The 21,915-nt window shown below is 49.4% G+C and overlaps 8 protein-coding genes across 8 annotated transcripts; 4 read left to right on the forward strand and 4 right to left on the reverse strand.

Annotated features, from left to right (window-relative positions):
• Nucleotides 1-462: 462 nt before the first annotated feature.
• Nucleotides 463-4,345, forward strand: TrAFT101_002907 (uncharacterized protein). Its single transcript, XM_024907631.2, has 2 exons — nucleotides 463-3,523; nucleotides 3,599-4,345. The coding sequence occupies exon 1, from the start codon at nucleotides 739-741 to the stop codon at nucleotides 2,764-2,766; it is 2,028 nt and encodes a 675-aa protein (XP_024764024.2). The 5' UTR covers nucleotides 463-738; the 3' UTR covers nucleotides 2,767-3,523; nucleotides 3,599-4,345.
• On the reverse strand, nucleotides 3,466-4,553 carry TrAFT101_002908 (uncharacterized protein). The gene has a single exon (XM_024907632.2). It carries the CDS (start codon nucleotides 4,319-4,321, stop codon nucleotides 3,551-3,553), a length of 771 nt encoding a protein of 256 aa, XP_024764025.1. The 5' UTR covers nucleotides 4,322-4,553; the 3' UTR covers nucleotides 3,466-3,550.
• Nucleotides 4,554-4,660: 107 nt separating this feature from the next.
• Nucleotides 4,661-6,748, reverse strand: TrAFT101_002909 (uncharacterized protein). Its single transcript, XM_024910916.2, has 2 exons — nucleotides 5,479-6,748; nucleotides 4,661-5,399 (listed from the first exon to the last, which is right to left on the reverse strand). The coding sequence occupies exons 1-2, from the start codon at nucleotides 6,521-6,523 to the stop codon at nucleotides 4,885-4,887; spliced, it is 1,560 nt and encodes a 519-aa protein (XP_024764026.1). The 5' UTR covers nucleotides 6,524-6,748; the 3' UTR covers nucleotides 4,661-4,884.
• A 617-nt stretch (nucleotides 6,749-7,365) lies between these two features.
• On the reverse strand, nucleotides 7,366-9,321 carry TrAFT101_002910 (uncharacterized protein; the record flags this gene model as incomplete). Its single annotated transcript, XM_024899319.2, has 4 exons — nucleotides 7,366-7,412; nucleotides 7,533-8,165; nucleotides 8,230-8,311; nucleotides 8,374-9,321. The coding sequence occupies 4 exons, from the start codon at nucleotides 9,319-9,321 to the stop codon at nucleotides 7,366-7,368; spliced, it is 1,710 nt and encodes a 569-aa protein (XP_024764027.2).
• A 2,076-nt stretch (nucleotides 9,322-11,397) lies between these two features.
• Nucleotides 11,398-12,506, reverse strand: TrAFT101_002911 (uncharacterized protein; the record flags this gene model as incomplete). Its single annotated transcript, XM_024899411.1, has 2 exons — nucleotides 11,398-12,227; nucleotides 12,293-12,506. 2 exons carry the CDS (start codon nucleotides 12,504-12,506, stop codon nucleotides 11,398-11,400), a joined length of 1,044 nt encoding a protein of 347 aa, XP_024764028.1.
• A 2,500-nt stretch (nucleotides 12,507-15,006) lies between these two features.
• On the forward strand, nucleotides 15,007-15,588 carry TrAFT101_002912 (uncharacterized protein; the record flags this gene model as incomplete). The annotated part of the gene is made up of 1 exon (XM_024899381.2): nucleotides 15,007-15,588. The coding sequence occupies one exon, from the start codon at nucleotides 15,007-15,009 to the stop codon at nucleotides 15,586-15,588; it is 582 nt and encodes a 193-aa protein (XP_024764029.2).
• A 487-nt stretch (nucleotides 15,589-16,075) lies between these two features.
• Nucleotides 16,076-16,969, forward strand: TrAFT101_002913 (uncharacterized protein; the record flags this gene model as incomplete). The annotated part of the gene is made up of 1 exon (XM_024898661.2): nucleotides 16,076-16,969. One exon carries the CDS (start codon nucleotides 16,076-16,078, stop codon nucleotides 16,967-16,969), a length of 894 nt encoding a protein of 297 aa, XP_024764030.2.
• A 597-nt stretch (nucleotides 16,970-17,566) lies between these two features.
• On the forward strand, nucleotides 17,567-21,729 carry TrAFT101_002914 (uncharacterized protein). The gene is made up of 3 exons (XM_066126733.1): nucleotides 17,567-19,744; nucleotides 19,800-21,015; nucleotides 21,169-21,729. Exons 1-3 carry the CDS (start codon nucleotides 17,897-17,899, stop codon nucleotides 21,423-21,425), a joined length of 3,321 nt encoding a protein of 1,106 aa, XP_065982840.1. The 5' UTR covers nucleotides 17,567-17,896; the 3' UTR covers nucleotides 21,426-21,729.
• Nucleotides 21,730-21,915: the final 186 nt, after the last annotated feature.

A 21,915-nucleotide genomic window follows, 5' to 3' on the forward strand; every position in this document is an offset into this window, starting at 1 on the left:
GGTCATACCAAGCAAGCAAGGTATACTGTAGTATGTAGTTTTCCCAAAATTCGGCCACCAGCGCACCCATCTAGCGGCTCCGCTTGATGACGACGAGTTCACAACGGGGCGGAGGGACGCTTCTTCACCGGGGTCAAAAGGTCAAGAGAAGTCTCGGCAAAGCGTCCCGGCGTTGAGGACGAGGAAATACAAAAGCGGCCAAGGGGGCTCCTCGGAAGAGGACAAGACCACATCGTTCTTACTATAGCACAAGTCGTAGGTAGAATACAAAGCGCTGGACTCCTTGCTTCGTACCTTTTCATTAGTACCCGTTGGCGATAGCCCAAAACCGCGCCACTTTCTCATTGGACGTCATTTCGAGGTACCTTTGTATCTTTTTGGGTTCCATCCAAAGCCGCGCATAAAACGGGACTCGTCGGCAGCGTCCGTCCGTTCGCTCGCCACCCAACCTTGTGCTCTCGATCTCTACTCTATCTCCAGCCCCAAGAGGCGAAACAGAGGCATTCCAGGGACTGTCCCGTCCGGATAAGCTTAATTGCTCGCCGTGAGACCGCCACAAACTCTTTTTGCCTCTTGCTGGCGGGCGGTGGAGCAGCCGGTCGACTGACAAGGAGAAATCCCCGCATCTAGCGGCCCGGGCCTTAGATTCAGCTCTCCAGCTCTGCTAATCGGACGCTAGATCGCCTGTAGCTTCACTGGCAATAGCGCTGGCCACCCGCTATACGCGAACAGCGGGCCATGATGTCAAAAGGAAAACACCGGGAGGCGTCAACCTCGATTTTCTTCCCAAACACCCTCAGCCTTGCCCATCGTTCGCCAATCGATACGTCCGGCTACATTCCCCAGAGAGCGGGGCAGCGCCTTCAGCGCCAAGAACAGACGACTACGCAGCGAGACCAGCCCAACCAATCGCTATATCCCATCCGTCGCGCCCACAATGGCCAACCGCTGGCCATTCGGACAAGCGACATGCAGTCGATCGCCCGGGACCGAGACGTGATACCCCGGACGGCCGCCTCTCCCATGGCTCAGCTTCATGCCTTATCCAGAATCCCATCGCCGTTACCATCCCCGCATATCGCCAGTCCCATGCCGATACTCTCCCCACCAAGACGCACCGCTCCCGCTCAAATTCTTAGCGATGTTACGCAGTTTCACCAAACATGGGCCGACATGCATCAGAGGAGGGATGAGAGGTTGATCAATTCTTTTGACTGGGATGGGCCAGTCTTGACAATCCAAGGTCTGCCGCTCGTGAATCGGCAGCAGATGATATCGGGCAACAACAACGTCTCGAGCATGGGCACCCATGAATCTAGCGACATACAACTTCTTGCAGATTCATGGATCGATGATATCAGCGAATTTTCCCAGCAAACCTCCACAGTTTCAGGGCTATTCACCGAGAGCGATCAACACAACATGCACGACTACTTAGACAATGGATTGCACCCCTCTCAAGATGGCGATGGGAGATATACCGCAAGTCAGGCTCCAAGCCCCCAAGAGTACCAAGCTTCCTTCAATTGTGACGAACACCCATATCTTGATGTGAGACTCGGGCTAGACCAGATGGTTGCAAATCTCGACGCACTATACCAGCGGCCCAACATGGGGCGGGATATCAGTGGCTATGGGCGTAGTATACTCGGTGTCTCAGACGAAAATCCGCAGACGCCTCTGGGCTATGATGCAAATGCTGATATAATGCAAGAACACCACTCAGGAATGCACGGTGGATCCTCATTCATCTGTCCCTATGCAATGCGGTATCCAGACCTTGTACATCATAACTGCTTTCAAAAGATCAACACAATCCCATACCTGAAACAGCATCTGAGAAGCGTACACCACGATGCAATGAACTGTCCTCATCAGTGTCAGAAGAGAAAAGCAGAGGCACCGTATCGGCGAACTCGGTCGAACAGCGCTCTTCACTACGAATCGGATACGTGTCTCCAGATCAAACAACGTAGCGACCGATCAAAATCACACATACAACAATGGGATCGCATCTATCAAATCCTATTTCCCCAAGCGAGCCGCATCATAGATCCCTGCATCCAGGACTGGACTATCAAGCAGCTAAGGATCATTTACAAATTCAAAGAAAGGCATGGCCCTGAATGTCTGGCCCCCGTTTATTATCAGTTACACTTCAAAATTAGGCAAGCTTATCCAGACCCGGAAGTCTTGTACCGAATGGCATTCTGCACATGGTTGCCGCAGGTCTTTGAACGCCGATTTCCTACGCGAGGGCAGAAACTGCTGGGCGATTTTCTAAAGCAAATAAAATCTGCGCAACGTCGCAATTCCCACGTTCTCGATACCACTCCCATATTTATCAATGGAGAGACGTCGGAATCAGTCCTACCCAGACACCAGATAGAGCGACAAGACTCTTCTCGTGCATCAGTACTGTCACATATTGAGACTGTCTCTCATCAAATGAACTATGCTACCATGTTCACGCCCTATGCAATACAGCAGCAACAGAGCCTAATACAGCCCCGGGCGGGCAATGCTTTATTCGAATCTCAGCATAGCTACTCCCAACACTCCATGCCTCATTACCTCTCTGCCTTTGAGTCTCAAACAGATATTGATTATCTTGAGCCGACACCAAATATCCAGGACCTGGGATATGATTCTTTTGACTCCAAGAACTTTTTGTTCGATCAGTGCAGTCCCATACCCGGCAGCCCTTCTCAGTTCTTGACAGATGTAGACGTCGCCATGGATATGGAAGACATGAACATTTCTTAAACGAACAATGGAGCACTCGAGTATCATTCAGCGCATCAATTCCAGCAATTCGATATAAAGACTGCCCACCCTTTTTTTTTAACTATAGTTTTGTTTCTTGTTTCTCTCTCTCTTTCTTTTCTCAGACTGCTTTTTGTTCAACGCCCCCGTCCCCAAAATTTTGACCTTGTTTCTCTTTCTCACATCATTTTATTCACTGTTTTGGTTATATGGTAATCGGCTTGGGATTTACATACCGAGGACGCTGCGCTGGTGTAGGGTTTCTCACCAGCGGCGTGTGAATGGAGGAATGGCTGGTTGCATCGGCTCGGTTTATTTACTATTACTATTATGATTCCCTATATCAGTTAGGCGGCGATTTGGTTGAACAGTCTTACACGGCAGCGGCGTACGTTCAGTTTATGGCACGGATGGCATTTTGAAATATGAGCTACGAATGCTAGGAATGAAATCATCTGCTTTTGTTTATGACCTCTCTCTTTTCTTGATTGGGCAGAGAGCCTTTTTTTTTTTTTTTTTTTTTTTTTTTTTTTTTTTTTTTTCTCTCTCTCTTTTCCCTTGCATATTGGCCGTCCGATAGATTTGGGAATAACGAGAATACGTATGGGATGAGACTTGGATGGAAATAAGTCTACAGAGAGGCTACGAAGTTTCAGGCAATAGAATGAGTTCATAATGGGGTGCGTCAGATCACACAAGGCCAAAATTACAGCGTCAATTGAACTGTTGGGATCTCGAGTACCAGTAATATCCAACGGTAAGGCCAGCTCTCAAACTCTGTCTTTCAATCCTTTTTATCTCTCCTCCTATCTTCCGGCTCATCAGTTCCAAGAACATAATCCAAAAGCCCAATACCACCAAAGTACACGTCAAACCTCTCATGATGCCGATCATGCTTCTTCGCCGCTCCCAAAAAGAAGTCATATCCACTGTGCACCGTTGACGTCTCGATGAGCTGAAAGGCCACAAACACCCACATGGTCAGAATGTGCGACTTCAGAAGCAGCGGTGGTAATAAAAGGGGCAGCACGTTGGCCGAGATGTGCTCCACCGGGTGGGCATATTGAGATGAAAACGACACGGGGGCTGTAAACTTGTGGTGCTGTTTGTGGAAGCGTTTATACAGCGGGCGCAGATGAAGGATCCTGTGGGAGCTGTAGAAGAGGGCTTCGCGGGCTAGCACGCTGATGAATAGATCTCGTATGAATTCTTCCAGAGAAGGGAGCTTAGGGTCGACTCTGATGCTTGGAGGAAGGCCTTTGGCGAAGGTTGCGTATAGCAGAGCGCCATGGAGGGCAAAGACAATGATTTGATTCCGAATACAGACTACCATGGAGTGGAAGATCTCGCTTGACGTAGGCTGCTTGGGCGCGGGCTGGATTTTATGTCTCTCGGAGAAAGACGGCGCAATGGAATCGAGTAGGACGAAGAGGACGCATGGAATCCACCAGAAGATGACTTGAACAATGAAGGTGCCAACAAAATCGACAGTGTATGGGTCGTAAGTCGCAAGTATGTGCTCCCAATAAGCTGCCACCGCATCCATGACAGCCATGGTGTATGAAGTGCAAAGGATCGCAACACGGAGGTGAATAGCTTCGTAAATTTTCGAAATACCGATCCTCAAGATACCAACTGGATCTCTTCTCTTTACAGACGTTATAACGGCTCAAACGACGCAACCCAGGGCGGTGGCGGGGAGTGGCAAAGGAGCGCTCTTTGAACTTATGAAAGCCTTATATTTGACCACCAGCTGGATATAGTCTGGCTTCCATCTGCCTCGGCTCGTGCGTGAGGGGCAAGTAAACATGTTAAAAAGAGTCTAGGGAACAAAAAATCCTTCTTAGTTCAGCCACATCTCCACGTTGGATCGGATGGTTTCCCCACGTCCGAGTTAACCTAGCGGGGACCACACAAAACTGGGAGAATCGGCTTTTCCAAAGTTGTCTTTTGCTCGTGTTCTCATTGGTTTTTCATATTATTGTCTCACGCAACATTTACCTCTTTCAGCTATCTTACTTGAGATATACTACTTTCAGTATGATTCACACACACTCACTCACTCACCCACGCATACTTGTGTAGATGCCTCGGCCCACATGCAAACTAACACCCCTTTCAAGCTCTCCATCCTCCTTCAAGCCATTCCTGCGCAATTCTATAGCTCCCCTCTCGTACGTCTCCCGGCACGGTATGCCCAGCCCCATCTACCGCCACAAAAGCCAGTCGACCAGAGCTCTTCCAGAATCCGGTGGCAGCCATCCGCTCTGGCAACTCCCGCCACGGAGCCAGCCGATAGTCCGCTAGCCCGCTCCATCGCAAGTTGTCATACACCCACATATTGCCCGGGGTGTTGACGATGTAGTCCTCGTTGCCCTGCAGCACAAGCACTCGGATGTCGCCCAAGTTTGGAGTGCGGTAAGCGTCGAGGATTCGCGCAACCTCGCGAGTTGTAGGCTTGAATGGGTCTTTGAAGTAGACAAAGGCGGAGTTGACGTCGAGATCGATGTCTTCAAATACGAAGGAGGAGGGGAACTGTAGAGCCTTTTTGATGTGGTCCTGGTTGAGATAGGCTGTCATGTTGCCTTTTCTGATGTCCGCGCACCAGGGCCAATTAGGACAGGGAATGTGGACTGTTGCTCACATAAAGGTGGTCAATACAGCAAATAGCAGGGCCGAGGAGAAGAAGATTTTTTTTTTTTCCCAACTCACCATTGAATGGATTTCTTTTTCCTGCCTCGACTTCGGCGTAATAATACGGATTTACCACCTCTTCTACGTATGTTATCAAGCCCCAGCATTCGTGGCCATCGCTACTCGCATCACAGTTCCGCCCTAGCTCGAATATTTTGGGCACACTGAGTCCCAGCGCCTCACAGACCGTATCATTCATAATCTTGCTATGATTCCCGAAGCCCTTGCACAGGAACTCGTATACGCCCACAGCGGGGGCAGTAAAGTCAATCACGGCATCTACCAGTATCAGAGACGAGATGTTGCCCCAGAAGGCATCCCGGGAGTTGAGCCTTCGAGAGTCGAGTATATGATTGAGATAGACCGGCCCGTAGTGTCCGCCGTAGGATTCTGCTGCGATGTGGATTGGGAGACGGGCACGGTCTGGGAAGACGTCTTTGAAGAAGATGTTGAGAAAGGTTTGGAAATCGTATGCGCCCTCGATATCAAACGCCGGAACGGGCGATCCCTCTGCGCGAGAGGAGAGGCCAACGCCGGCAGGCTGGTCCAGGAACAGCACCGATGCATTGTTGTTCCAAGCAAAGTCGTTGGGCACGGTGGTGTTTGCGCCAGGCTCAAGCCAGCAAGCTCCCATTTCGTTAAACAGCCCCAGCATCGAGGTGCTGCCAGGTCCTCCGTTCATCCAGATGATGATGGGGTCATTAGCAGGGTCATTTCGGCTGTCAAAGAACCAGAAAAACAAGCGGTGTGAATCCGTCACGTCGATTGTACCTGTCCATTGCGATTCGCCGTATGTAGCACACGTGGAATCATCCTGCGGCGTCAAAGTAAACTGGCCAGCTTTAAAGGGGGGAAAGATATCTTCCGAGGAGGAGGCTGTTGCTGCCTTGGGGCCGGCCAATGGTCGTTGTTCACCAAAGTCGAAGCTTTGGAGCTGGAACCCATCCGAGATGCGGGCTGATGATTCATGTTGTTTCGGGAAGAATGGTGGGAGCCTTAAATGAGCTGCTGCATTTCCTGCGAGCAAAATGCCCGATACAACTGCGCTCCTGGAGACAATCATGGTGAAGTTGACGCTGCCGCTCTCGGGATTGTGATAACTTGGAACCCAATGACCAAACGAGCCACCTATTACAGGAGTCAGCCTATTGGGCTCGCATAAAACCAAACAATAACAAAACGAAATTTCAAGGCCCTTCTTTTCTATTTAATATGCTCAAGATTTCGCGATTCTTTGTCACGGCGGGGTTCGTTTACAGTACCCGTTCTAAGCGCATCTCTATCCTTGAGCGCTTGTAAGTCCGGACAAGCATACTAACATGTATGTACATGTAGTCACTTATCAAAAAATCTTGGCAGGCTGTGGTGGTGGATCATGCCGCCGCCCGTTCAAGGGCCTTTTGTAGCTTGAAATATTAACAATCTAGTTCTTTTTTTGCGTAATCAGCAAAAGAAGGCCAGGGGGCAGGGTACGTTTTGTAGATGCTCCTCACAGGCGCGCTCACTTCAATGTTTCCATGCGCTTTACAGCTTAAATCCGCGAAACCAATTATTGCAAACGCACAAGCTCGCCGTTGCAATGAGGCAAGGACATGTGCCTCAGTTTGTACAAAGATAATGCTCGTAATGTTCCGTCAATTCGTCAAATTATTTAATACATCCAATATGTATTTATATACCTTGATACCAGATATTCATTCCAATCCGTCGCATACAAATATGAAAAAAAAGCTCAGCGACTAGCCAAAGCCAAGACGACCATTCTCACAAATCCAAAAAGATGAATCATTCTACACATCATGTCCAAAACAGGAAGAAAAGAAAATTCTCTCATTAATCCATTCATTAATTCGTGACTTCGTTGTCTATACGCTCAACTTCGAATCGTTCTCGCAACCAACGCTCTCAAGTCAGAGTGGCCAACATGGCACGGACAAGTCCAGGCGACGGTCCTGTACAGTCCGAGTCAGCCACCTCGCTCGATAAGAATAACAGAAACCAGAAAAATCAATGCGACGGCAAAAACGCGGCGCACCTTCATCGGTATTTCGGCACGCTGATGGACATCCTACCTTTCTTGTCCTTCTCGATACGCGCCGGCTTGTGGGACGAAATCTTCTCGATCGATTCCTCGTACACCACAAGGTCTCCGTTGGGAAGTCTCTCGGTTCGGACGATCTCGCGATCGATGTCTCGTTTACCCCGATAAGCAAGCTCCTTTTCGAGAGCTTTGATTTCTGAGCGGATATCCTTTCGGCTCCGCGATCGGGAACGACGGCGCTCCACTAGCTGGTAGTCGTCGCTAAGATGGTGGTGGTGGTGAGAGTGAGAGCGGCTCCTGCTTCTCCGGCCGCGCGATGATGGCGAGTAGTCTCGGTATATGATGGTTCTGTCATCTCGGTATACACTTTTGTCTTCGTGGTACACAGTCTTATCATCTCGGTAGACAGTCTTGTCAATCAATTCAACTCCTCCACGAGGCGCAGCCTCGATGATGACGGGCGCTGAGTGCGCAGGGACTAGAATTGGAGCTGGAGCTGGAACTGGGGGTGGAGCTGGAGCATAAATCGTCTGTGGTGGTGGAGGTGCATAAACCGTCTGTGGAGGTGGAGGTGGAGGTGCTGGTGCTTCGATGATGAGCTCCTCTCTGCGCTCCCGAATGATCTCGCCAGCTGAAGATCGAGCAGCAGCAACTTCGAGTTCACCTTTTGAGATTTCAGGTTAGTAATGAGCCAGCTTATGTACAATAGATAAGAGTAATTGACTCACTTGACTTGTACTCTTCACTGAGTTTAAGCAGGTGGTCGATATTGGCTTGTCCTAGAGCCTTTTGAACGACAATGACATTGCCCTATTAAGCACCTCGTTAGATTGATTCTTGAAATAGTCTGCCAAACAAGTATGAAAACGTACTTCTTCAATAAAAGGGTAGCCGATATCAATCAAGGCCCGCTTAGATACTAATCTAGCGGGAATTCTGGTCTTGCCCTTCTTTGGGTACTCGCTCTTGGTGCTCTTGACTGTGGTACCACCGCTGCTGCTGCTGCTACTGCTGCTGCTGCTGGAAGACCGGGTAGAAGATTTGGATGCATGAGATCTGCCTCGGTGACTTCGCTTGTGGGAATGGCTTCGTCTAGTAGAGCGAGAATCCCGACTACGGCTTCGCTTCTCCTTTTCCTTCTCTTTCTCTCGAATAATCTCTCGTTCAACGATGCGCTCTGGAGGAACGACCGGGGCGGCAGGGATGCCTTCTTCAATACGATCGTGTTCAACTTGAATATCCTCGTAGAAACGGTCATCATATCGTCGAGGCGGCGGCAAGCCGCGGGTCTTGGGAAGAGGAATAGGCGTATATGTCGGGGCCCGATAGTCTTCACGAAGAATGTCCTCGCGGCGGGCCGGCGGCGGAAGCTCCTCTCGCTGGTCGAAAAACTTGGGTAGTGGTCGACGGTCATATGTATCGAGAGACGATTGTCGCCGCAACATCGTTGGGCGCCGCGGGGAAGAGTCACGATAGTATTCACGATCGCGCTCCTTTTCGACAAACACACGGCGCTCAAGGGGCTCTCGAAGGGGATCTCGGAGGGGGTCCCGGAGAGGGTCCCGGCGAGGCTCGGGACGGCGATCAAGGCGGATATCATCTTCGTAGTACCGGCGATCACGGACAATATCATCTTCGTAGGATGTCCGGCCGTATCTGCTGCCAAGCCGCTCCTCAGAGCGATCACGGCCACCCCGCCCGCCGCTCATAAAGACCCGGTCTTCCTCAAAGCGATCCCTCTCACGTATCTCATCTCTCTCACCGGCGAAGCGGTCCCGATCCAGGCGATCTCGTTCCCAGCGATCTCCACGACTGGCCATGGTGAATCGAGAGACAATGAGATGCTATTGGGCGTATTAGATGAGATTATGGCGACTGTTCAAGAACTCCTCGGACAAAGTGGCTTTTATAATGGAGATAGAGTAACAAAGGACGTGCCCCTCTCTTTGTACCCCCAATAGCGCCGTGCTTCAAAGGAAGACAAACGCAAGGCACAAGGCTCAAAATGCAGGCTTTCAAACAGCTATTTCAAGCTCGCTACTATCGCTGGAGAGTTGAAAGAAGATGGTGAGACGAAGGGCCAGCCGGCTATATGAAACAGCCCTCTTCTCTGGAAGTGGATTTCGGGTCAAGCGATGACGTTTGTGTGCTGAGCCCCGCTTGGCCTTCTGGTCTGTTCCAAGTTTTGCGCAGGGGTTGCTGGACTTGGCGCCAGTAGCGGCGAGCCGTGGGCAACACCAACTGCTAGTGGTGAGCGGCACGGCCAGGGAGGCCCCGTGATAAGCCACAAGTGAGGTCACGGAGCGTGGTTTGGCTGAGGCCCGCGTGGGTGAGAGGCCCGAGACAAGGGAGGCGCTCGTGATGCCTGCGGTAGGCACAAGGAGGATTGCTGCGATGGTGTGGTGAGGTGTGGCTGGTGAGACTCAGCTCGACAGAATCAGCTCAAAGAGACTTTGCGTATTAGCGCCGCTTCGCTAAATTCAATAATAGAAATACGAGCAAAAAATAGCATGCGGGAAAGGGAGAGAAGAGAGAGCACGGGAGACGATGAGTCTCGGAGCACTCGAGCGTCCTAGATGCCGATACTACTCTTCCTGCCCGCTCACCTCATGTGGCTCTGCAGATATGAACTCCAAGATGGATCATTCTTCCTGTCCCGGTGAGGGGCCCTCCCTGGTGACGTTTTTGTGAAGGCACCTGGATCCAGTCTCGGTACTGCAGCTCACTGATTCTGGTTGGCTCGTAGAAAATCAAGGCTGTTAGCACACCATACATGGACTAGATTCAGGTTCAAAATCCACCCTGCATAAACCAAGAATCAACACTTGTACAAGTTCAGACAAGAGGTATTGGGGAGCAGCAAGGCTGCTGCGCGCTTGCTATCCTGAATATGCAAGGGCCAAGAAAAAAAAATCTCACATCAAGTCTGTCATTTGGGCACCAGTGGTTTTGATGCCTGGAGGGAGTTTGGCGACAAACTGACCCCATTACCACCACCTGTGGCTGCATTCACTACATGTAGACAGCTACACAATAACCCCCAACCAAATGACCCTACGAAGCACTCAATACGGGGCAGCCGCTAGATATGCATCGCCTCCGGTGACCAATGGTTCTCTATAAATGCCCTTTTCCACTTCCCCTGCAGCGGTCCTCGCTCAGCACAGCCCTCATCGCCCGCTTTGGCGAACCCATCGCGGCAGATGGCATTTGGCTGATGCCACAGCCCATTGGGTCGGAGCCAAGATCTCACATCCGTGTTCCCGTCCCACTGCAGGGGCCCTTTTGGCCACTTGGGCTATGGCCTAGTCCGTATTGACCTTTGGGCGCCTCCGAGTCAGGCTGCGGCCGCCTGGATGAGCTAGGTTTGTGCACATTCGTACCCGTGATATCAGGCCACTTCGGAGGCAAGCCCTGCCTATCAAGAAACAAATAAGCCTATATTTCTAAACTTTTTCAACTTCAAATCACGTAGTTTCATACCGATGAAAAGCTACAAGGTTTTGGTTCTCTTTCCTTTGCTACAGTAGCAGGCAGCACGGCGGTAGCTTGGTGGGTCTAAAGACGACAGGGAATCTCGCCCAAATGTGACGTTCAAAACTTTATAACAGAAAAAAAATTGTGTTGAGAACAGCTTGCACGAAGATTTTCCAACCTTCTATGCCAGCGACTTTTTTTACTTTTTTTCATACAAAAGACTGTATTGTGTGAAGAAACCTATTCATTTCATGTTAAGCGGTGTTTTCACACTTAGAAACCTCTCGGTACATATACGCTATTGGTCAATCATCTCATTCCAAACACATCATCATTCATAAAACGTATGCTATCCAGCCTTAAAATACAATTTGAAGCATTTGTACACCTCCAGTTTCTCATTCTTGGAAATATTACACTTAGCATCCAACGTAAATGGCGTTGGCGTAGAGGGCATAAGTATCAGCGTGGTTGAGGTTCTGGGAAGCAGAAAGAGACTGGATGAAGTTGTATCCGTAGCCACCATAGTCTTGAGTGCCCTTAACTTGTGAAAGATGCGTTGACTCATGAATGACCGTATTTGCCTGATCTTGCGCATGGCATGTTCGAGACAGGGACGGGAGAGCGCTGAAGTAGAGGCTGCAGTAGGCCATGAGACTGCTGCTAGGGAGGGTGTAGGCCAATACTCCTGAGCTGCATCCGCCAAGCACATCAGAGCAGTAGAGGGAAGAGCTACCGCCGCTGGTTGAGCCACATTCGGAGGCAACCCGGCTGAAGACTCCCGAGACGGTGCTTCGCACGCTGGAGCTAGAGGACTTGAAGTATTCCGTGAGCTTGGATGCAGAACCAGAAGCAGCGGCTTGCTGGGCGAGCTGAGCGACAGAAGCACAGTTGCGGATGGCGGTTTGAATAGCACTGAGCTTGCTACCACTGCAGTCGCTTTGAACTCGAGTGCGCTTCTGGTGGAAGGCAATGCGCCGGGCAGAAGCAGCCTCGCCATCAATGTCAACCTCGATTTTGTTGGTCTCAAAGGGCACAGAGCCGACGAGCTCGGTGGATCCCTCTTTAGCAAAAGAGAAGGCACCAGCAGACTGGATATCATACTTTCCACCAAGTGAGAGATCGTGAGCTTCAGCAATGTCAAAGGTCACCTCGATGGACTCTCCGGCGGGGATGCTTTGGAAGGCATCTTCACCCAGATTCTCAGTAGAAATGCGTTGACGGATACCGTCAAAGGCAACAGTGTGCTCTACAGAGTATGTTAGCGATAGTACGTATGTTGATATGTAAGTAAAGCTGGAGGGTGGAAGATACCTCCAGAAGTGATCGAGACCTTCTCTACAGCACTGTTGTCCAAGATGGTGCCAGACTTGAAGATCTTGAGGTTGTTCTTGCCCGTGTTGGTAATGACAGCCTTAATCTCGGCGTTGCCAGCACTCTCGAGCTTGATATCCAAGGGGGTGGGAGCTTTGCCGGGGGCAGCTGAGGCCAAGGCGGCGAGGGCGATGAGACCGGCGACGAATTTCATTTTGAAGAGGAAAAATTGACTGGATGAGATGGTTGTTTGGATTCTTGCAGTGATATGGAATCTAATATCGGACGGCGGATGGCCCAATTTATACTTGAAAGACGATATGGTAATGGCTTCTACGGAGCATCACGATGGTTGGGCCATTCCACTTCGATTAGGATGTGAACAAAAGTTCTTCTTAACCACAGCCTTACTCCATCTATGAAACCCTAGCCAATTCTCACGTTGAGAAGAAGAGCGTGGTATTGGCTTTTCGACTCACTTACACAGCTTCTCATTATCGTCTTCGCCTACATTCATGCAATATTGTTATCAAGAATATCGGCCAGAAATAGGGAACTTATGCACACCAATATATTTCAGCTGCCATATTAGGATCAGTATCCGTTGGCAAAAGGTCAAAAGGCCGGGGCTTTTATGCCTGGTCTATTTTTTACTCATCATCATCTCTTTTTGTACATATTGGGATAGTATACCTTGTATTATCCGACGGAGAATATAGTCGTTACAAAGAGATAATTAAATGAAACTATGTATACAATGTCAAATTCCAAAGAATAATTCTCTCGTCTTTTCTCTGAACTGGTTTCCTTCATTTTGCAAAGTTTCAGGCATTGAAAATCAGCGGCAAATGATGAATTCCTCTCATTCGTGTTGTAAGTGTATAATCAATTTAGCCTCCTCTAGCGGTTTATGCATTCATTGGCCCGGTTCTAAGGTGCGGATTCAATATACGATAGACTCTGGCGACAAACTCGGCTTTCCCCCCTCAATGCCAAGCGATAAGCGTAAAACGACAATGTACCAGCCTAAACAGCTTCCAAAAAAGTCCAAAATCTCCGGTTTCATTGAAGTTCAGGATAATGCGATATGATTGGACTATCGTGTTTGCATGGCGGCATATACAGACAGTAGTAGTGTCTTGGCTCTTGGCGCCCATAAACATAGCTGTGGTGTGGGCTATAATACCTACCTTTTTCATACTTGGTAGATACATGTGCCATTTAATACGGGCTCTGAGCTACATAGCAATTAATGCTATATGAGGCAAATAGCTTCAAAAATGAATGTTATATTTGCAGATATAGTATATGCTTTGCTTTAGAAATCTCGGCACATCTCCAAAACGAGATATTTCCAGCCTGTCTTCCTAGGAATCTGGCGACTTCCGCTAATAAAATCCGACGGTGTACTGTTTCCGGAAAAGCCTTTAGGCGAATTACTTCTTGGCATACATATATGTACACATTCAAGCTTATATATGAAATAGTCGAACACTATTGTTTCGGTAATGATCCCGGACAGGCGCAACAGATCTTGCCAATTCGGTTCGATCGGCTACACACATTTAGCTCGCGGGATGCTAGGGTTGCTTCAACATCTAATTGGTTATTTTTGAGACCTTCCTCTTTTATTCTTTGTATAATTACCGAAACTGGGGCTTTTTACGGTAGATGACCGTGCTGTGCAGTCTTAGACGGAAGACGATCCCAACGAGGAAGCTCGCGCCACGGAAAGCCAAGCCTATGATATCCACTTACCCATTGCTAAATACAAGTGGAAAAGCTAACTGTATTCTTTCAGTCGTTATCTCGGACTAGGGGTTGCATTCTTGGCGATACATAAGCACTTATTACGATATCTCAAGCATAACCTCTATTCTCTGCGCCCCTAAGCTTCAACAGCACCCTTGGCATAGAACTAGGGTTTTAACAAGAGCCAAAGAAGCATACCAATTATTCCACAGTCTCAACTTTGCAATTGGTGTAACGCGTATCTATTTTTCTCACTATGCAACCTGCGTGTGCTATTATGGTGACCAAGTGGATGAGCAACTTCATGGAATGAACCAAGGAGTACGAATAACCTCGAAGACAAGCATAACGTAAGGTTATTAATAAACACTCCTAGGCGGCTCACTAGTTCTACCTAAAAACACAATTCCATTGTTGGCATACAAAAGTGCCTCGCATGGCGTCACTAGCTGCCTAAAGGAGAAACATGGGGAGGGACCCGCGGCTATCAAGGATTGAGAAGTATCTATGCGGAGGCGACAGCCCGAACAACCTAACACAGACAATCATAATGTTTCTTCTATATTATATTTCTATGCTCGTATCGTTTACGACGCTCGACCCCTCTCGTGGGGATTTGGTCCCTTTGCAGGCTTGGCGCTACCGAGTCAAGATGCTCTTCGTCTAAGTACAGAGACGCTCTTATCAAAGGTGGTTTGATTGCGATGCTCCTGTGCAGCCACTGGTGCGCGTATGGTCAACACACCTTCAACATAACGGTAGATTTAACAAGAGCGAATTAATGAAAAAGCCTGCTGCCGAGGTCGACGTCATTAGTTTTATCCACCCGCCTCCAAAGAGAAGAGGATATCCGTCGGCCTACGAAAGAACAGCTACTCAATTTTCCCTTCCAAGCAAAGGAAGCTTTTACGTTACCATACCTTAAATATTCTTTCATTTTAAGCGTCATCTTATGCTTTCTAATGAGTCTTAATCGCATCCCAAGTGTGCGTGCTATTCTTGGGATCAGTCTTACTCTCGTGCTCGCTGCACTCTTTTTCTCGCCCTCATCCTCAATGGAGAGCAGCCCAAATCCTATTGCTGGTCTGCGCGTGGCAGTCAAGCAGACCAGTACATATCCCCTCACCATCACCATCACCGTCGTTAATGATAATGACCATACGGTGACATTTCTCGTATATAATTCGCCGTTGGATGTCGCCGCGCCCTCTATTGGTCTGCTCACCATCACGCCTGACGGTGCTTCAGAGCCTCTAGACTTGCCAAAGCTCCAGATTCAGAGACAGTGGCCGCCTAGTCCCGAATCGCTCATTCAGCTAGAGCCAAGCGCAAGTCAAACAGCAGAAATTGTTCTCAAGGACTTTGTTACCTCCAAACTTACGAAAAAGGCGTCTGTTACTCTCAAGGGTCGTTGGGATATGGTGTGGAACAAGCAGAAAGATGCTGTTACAGCTGAAATGATGGAGCAAGCACAGCTGCAGCTCGACCCAGACATGTTCAGTGGCAGCTTCGCTACCGAAGGCTTGGAAATATTCGCCGCATAATAATAAAATATAAACTTGGTAATATTCTTCGTATTTATTCACGGTCTTTACTTCGATGCCTGTCTGCATGCATGTGCTGGTGAATTGCAGCGAGTGAATGTAAGGCGCTGCAGGGGCCCGCTATTGGCGTAAATGGTAGGCGATGGCGGAGCGCTACCGACAGCGCGGGTTACTAGCAACTCAAATCTTTGCTCTCCGTTTGTTTGTTTTCAATCTTCAAAATTTTCCTCTCCCTCAGTAATCGGCGCACTACAAAATGTTGCATCGCCCCTAATGAATAGAATCTCAATCAGTGGATAATATGGACAATGCCCGCACTCCGTGTTCGTCATGGGCACTGTCATATCTTTCACATAAATGAAGCAATCGCTCATGCCTCTCATACGCCCTTACCTGCAATTTTCATTGGGGAATTCTCTCAATCTCAACCAAACGCTACCACTATTTGATGATGGCTCGCCAACAAACAGTCTCTCCAGAGACGCCAATGCCAAAGGGCTACGGATTTCTCAGAAAAGGCAATCCTTTCATGACGGGGCTCTGTCGCCGAAAAACTCTAGATGCCAGAAAGACATTATACGTTGTGATGAACCAAGGCAAACAAGAAGGGTTACGAGCACCAAGGTGGATTCTGCACCAGGTCTTCTCAGAAGAGAAAGCAACTCGAGAGAGAAGACGCGGCGCTGTTGAGAGACGAGATGCAGCAGCCGAGGACGCGTTTGCAACGACCATCAAGAGGCTTTTTGCAAAGATACCAGAACAGGATTTGAACACAATCTTGAGGCATGCCCTTAAGAAGCGAAGCGGCAGGGTCGGTCGTACAGGAAAATTAGACCTGGACAAGAAAGCATACCTAGCAGTTCAAGCGCATATTCGCCACCGCCATACGGACTATGATAAAATCACCAAGGCGTCAAAAGACCGAGACGCCGCCAGAGACGCTACCCGAGAGGAAGTTTCGAAGGTTTTAGTCGAATGGGCCAGCGATCCGGCAGTGGTGAACCTAGGCAACTCTGTCCGGAAGGATAATAAGGGAGGGTCCCGGAAAAGTGTTGCAGCCCGGGTGGTTCAGAAACGGCACGCATCTTTGGCGGGAGCTGCACGGGGCCATAGAATCAAGCCCACAGCAGTATCCAAGCGAGCCTCAAAGCAGCGCCTTCGTTCAAAACCCTCCAAAGAGGCGGCGAATCAATCACAGCCGGTGATAATTGACTTGACGCGGGACGAGGATGATGCAGAAGAAGATGAGGCGACAGATGGAGTTTCTTCTGCGGACGAAGACCAAGATTCAGAAGAGGAAGATGGCGATGCCTCGTACGAATTGTCTGATGCGGTAGACTCTGACGAGGAATATGAAATCGATAGCGACTGGTTGGATTGAAGCTGTCTCTGAGGAACCTCGTCTGTTATGGAGCTGTAATGAGAGGCACAGAGCAAGAAGCCAGTGAAGCAAGCATACGTTGTATCAATTTACTACTAGATAGTACCTGTACATAGTATTAGGGTACATGTTGTTCTAGCAAGTATAGTAGAAGCAAATGGAAAAACTCCTATAGCTACCTAGTACCTCATGCGCTGGCATACTGCAGTGTGTGTCTTCTTTCTCAAGAATCTACGGAGTAGGTACTTCCGAGCGCCTTGTCCTCTTCGACTCAACGGCCCTAGCGCCGATGTGACTTGCATTTCGGGAGCATTGCCCATCATCCATCATCCTTGCCCTCGACAATGGCAGTGGAGCACATGTAAATGAGTACCTGCGGTACCTGTCACGACACCTCGTAGCTCCTGTAGCTTCGCACCTCTCGGGCAGCCACAAGCCAGTTTAGCGCTGTTCGTCTCCCGCGAGCTAGCCCAAGTAGTGCTGCTTCTAGTGCTGTGATAAATTAACCCCACGTGATAGGTAGCTCCTTGTCAATCCCCTGACTAGGATGAGCAGCCGCAATTCTAATAATTGACGACGCGGGTCATCCGTTACAAACGGTGTTGGTGGCTCTGAGATCTGGCTCTTCTTTTTTCCTTCTCAGTCGCGCTTTGTGGATTTTTGCATTGGTCGTTCCTTTTCGACAATCTTCGCTTTGCTCAACGATTCCGTCATTTGTTGACGATTACACTCGCTACATTCCAATTCGACACCCACCGCTCTAAGCGAATCTCAATATCAGACACAGCTTCAAGCGGCTCTGCCCCTCACGGAACGCAACTCGCCCTTGATCGATCGAAATCCATCGACACCCGAAACTCACCCCAGTTCAACAGGCCACTCTCAATCTAGCCTTCGAAACCGATTCTTACCAGCCACTGATGTATAATGGATAACTCCCAGAGACGAGCCAGCGGCATCCCCCGCCTTTCTCGGCTTCCTCGCCCTGTCTCCGTAGTCCAGCCAGTTCCAGCTCCATCTCCAGCTCCAGCTCCAACTACCAGTTCCACGTCAGCGCTTCGCCCCAGGCCATCCCGTGATAGTCTAGCCGGAGACGCAGCTGGAGCCAGAGACGTCCAGAACCCAAAGCTCCGGGCTTCTACTTCCCGTGGCCAGTTGCGGCCTTCCGCCAATACCGCCGCCAGCGAACGAAAGCCAGCTTTACGAAACTCTACGTCGAATACTCAGCTTCGTTCCAGCTCGGCTCGTACGCCTGCCTCTAAACCTGCCGCCCCTGTATCGAAGCCTATACGAAACGTATCTGCAGCCCGAAGATGGAGCACTATCACAAACGCCCCAACGGCGCAGTATAAGCCTTGGGCAGAACCATCTGAATCCAGCAAGCTTGATTTTGAGGGGGAGGAGGTTTCAGCAGAAACGTCCAACGACCTGCTCACCTCATATTTGAATGACTCTGCAGGCTTATCACACCAGATTGATGATGGAGAATCCCCGGCTCTCTCACCTCGCGCCCTCTCACCTCAAGCTCTCTCGCCTCGAGCTCTCTCGCCTCTGTCCCCGGCTTCCTCCCCGAGGAGAGACACGCCCCAGATCAATGCACCGAAACCCTCGCTTTCTGATCGCACTATTGAAACTCTTTCACAACTACCTTCTTCTCCTGCTCTCAGAAAAGGGTCATCATCATTCTTTGATTCAGGTAGGCCTATGTCGCGAGCCGAGAGTTCTGCCTCAAGACCAAGCTCCAGCTACACTTCTGGTGGATCCGCAGGGCATCCGTCGCGCCCAGGTTCGAGCGGCGGAGTAGATGATTCAGGATTCTCGAATCCCAGGATGTCATCTGCCAATCTTTTCAAAAGGCCTCTTTCGGTTATTCACAGTACTCCTGATAGAGCTCAAGGCGCTGCCTCCAACGGCGCACAGAGACTTCGTCCAGCCAGCCGTGCTTCTGGGCCAGCTTCAAAACCGACCTCTTCCATGCCGGAATTTAGAAGCTCAACCCCAGATAAGCTAGGTAAAACACCAACGAAAACAGTTCAGAGGCCAGCATCTAAGCCATTGAAGCCAAAAACATCTGCCCACGGTCTTGCCAAGAAAGCAGCTCTGAGCGCCGGCGACAATTCAGGAAGTGGTGCCTCTTCCTGGGACGGTACCATTGCGCCACCCGCTCCAGCAACAAAAGAAGCTGCTGTTGAGTCGAACCAGGCGGCTCAAAAGTCATCAGGAGCACTTCGAGATCAAATTGCTAAAGCAAAAGCAGCTCGGAGAGCGGCTATGAAGCAAACTCAGGATCAAGATCAGGCGCCCAGTGCAGCATCGACTGCTAATGATATAGCAGCGATTCCATCAAATAGTGGTTTCAACTACGATGCAGCTTTCGATGATCCTTTCAATTTAAACAAGGGCCAAGATACTGGCGAAAAGGTCTTGAAACAGCGCATAGGAGCAGCAAGAACAAGCGGTAAGCTGAATATTGCAGCTCTGGGGCTGAAAGAGATACCCAGCGATGTTATGAAAATGTATGACCTGGAGTCCATTGGCGCTGGTGGGAGCTGGGCAGAGAGCGTGGAGTTGACCAGGCTTATCGCTGCGGATAATGAGTTGGAGACGTTGGACGACGCCATGTTTCCAGACCGTAGCTTTGAAGAGCTTGAGAACGATGAGGAGGGCCGAGGTAACATGTTTGGAGGGCTCGAAACAGTCGACTTACATGGCAATCAGCTGCTAGCGATTCCTATGGGATTCCGCCGCTTCACACAGCTAACCACTCTCAATCTGGTGAGTATCTCCGTCGTCTTGTTATTCTTCGAAATCCTTTACTCACACTTTTTAGTCTTCAAATCGCCTAGGAAATGACTGCTTTGAGATTATCGCGCAGATGACGGCCGTCCGAGATCTCAAACTTGCAAACAATCACCTCAGTGGACCATTGAACCCATGCCTCACTAGTTTGAGTGCGCTAGAGAGTCTTGATGTTCACGGAAACAAACTCTCGGCCCTGCCCCCCAACATTGAACACCTTTCTCGACTACGTATTCTCAACTTGAGCGAAAACAGCTTTGAATCGCTTCTATTCGAGGGACTTTCGAAATTGCCCCTGACTGAGCTTGATTTGAAGAAAAACCAGCTTTCAGGAACTCTTATTGAAGAACCCATTAGCTCTCTACCGACACTCCAAACCCTTGATATCTCGATCAATAGGTTGACGCGGCTTGTGCCTGCCGATACCTCGATCAACCTTCCCGTTGTCCATACTCTTACCCTCTCTATGAATCGGTTGCAGGAGCTCCCAGATATGGCCGCATGGACAAGTCTTTTGACCCTTGCAGCGGACACGAACAATATCTCCAGCATACCCCTAAGCTTTACTAGCCTCGAAAAAGTACGACAAGCAGACTTCTCTAGCAACGATATCCGTGTAGTTCCGCCCGAGATTTCTCGCATGGACAGCCTCACTTTGCTTCGACTCAGTGGTAACCCGCTACGTGACAAGAAATTTGCTTCGGCCTCGACGGATGAGATCAAGGAGGCGCTATCGACAAGGCTGGAACCCCCTCCCCCGTACCAGGAGCCGGCCGGTCAGGAACCCATCACCACCATGATTAGCCAACTTGACATTGAGAAGAAGCAGGATAATATGGCAACAATCAATGTCGACGATGCAGACAGCAGATCAGAAGGTGATGATGATTTTGCCACGCCTCCAACGTCTGCGCCGCATTCGCCTGCTAGATCGCGAGCTCAGACGTTGGTGAGAGAGACTTGGCCGGTCAAGCCAGGCGGGCTCCTCGACCGTTCACGCACCGAGTCATCTTCATTGAGTCCGGAAATGTGCGCCGAACTCTCTAGGAGTTACCAAATAAGGCAGGCACAGCTTCATCATAATCTGCTGAGTGCGTTCCCCGGATCCCTACAGTTCTTCTCGCAAACTCTTACGTCTCTGTCTTTGAGCCACAACAAAATTGCGGGCGAGGCCTATCTGACAGAAGATCTGAGCTTACCGGCTCTCACGGAATTGAATTTGAGCTCGAATACCATCACCAGCCTAGGTCCGTTGACAAAATTTCTTAAAGCACCTGCACTGGAAAAGATTGACGTCTCGCTCAATCGGCTGAGCACCCTTCCTCTCGATCTAAAACAGAGCTTTCCCAACCTAAAAGTTCTCGTCGCGTCAAACAACCAACTAACAGAGCTTGATCCAGCTGCCGTCAAGGGCCTCAAAGTTGTTGATGTGTCGAGCAATGACATTGGACATCTGGATCCCCGGCTCGGCCTCTTGGGTGGAAAAAACGGGCTTGAGCGGCTCGAAGTGACGGGAAATCGATTCAAGGTGCCCAAGTGGAATATTCTGGAGAAGGGGACTGCAGTCACAATGAAATGGCTCCGAGGACGAGTTCCAGCTGAAGAGATGGAAGGGTGGAGAGCTGAAAACGGGGAAGATGACTCTGACGTGGATTAAACTCGAAGCGGGTGGTATCTTTTTCCCTTCAACCGTAACTTTATTAATTTCATTTTATGGCAAGGTCATGTACTATATATTTTCTGCTACTTAATTCTTTTAGTCTCTCTTTTTGAAGGGTAGAGCTGTATATCATTATTATTATTATCGGTGGATCGAGTGCGCAGGCAGAGCGACACTCGGAGTATTGGTTGGAACTGGTAGTATAGATACCTATGGTCTTGCATTAGCTTGCAAAATATGTATAATAATCCGTAATGTATATAATTGTTCAAACAAATCTACTTGAAGTTAACCATTTGTCCAATTTTGGTGATTCTCCTGGAAAGTGCTCGACGAAGGCGATTACCATTTCCATCGCTGCTTGTGAGCGTAGAGCTTAACCTAAATACATGTATTGATATATGTAGCTCAAGTACTGTGACGAGGAAGGCGCTATCCAGGATGAGATTTCGGGCTTTTCTGAATCGATAGCCAGCCATTGGCAGCT

The sequence above is a fragment of the Trichoderma asperellum genome, chromosome 2 (genome assembly GCF_020647865.1).
Source record: "Trichoderma asperellum chromosome 2, complete sequence".
Taxonomy (NCBI): Eukaryota; Fungi; Ascomycota; class Sordariomycetes; order Hypocreales; family Hypocreaceae; genus Trichoderma; species Trichoderma asperellum.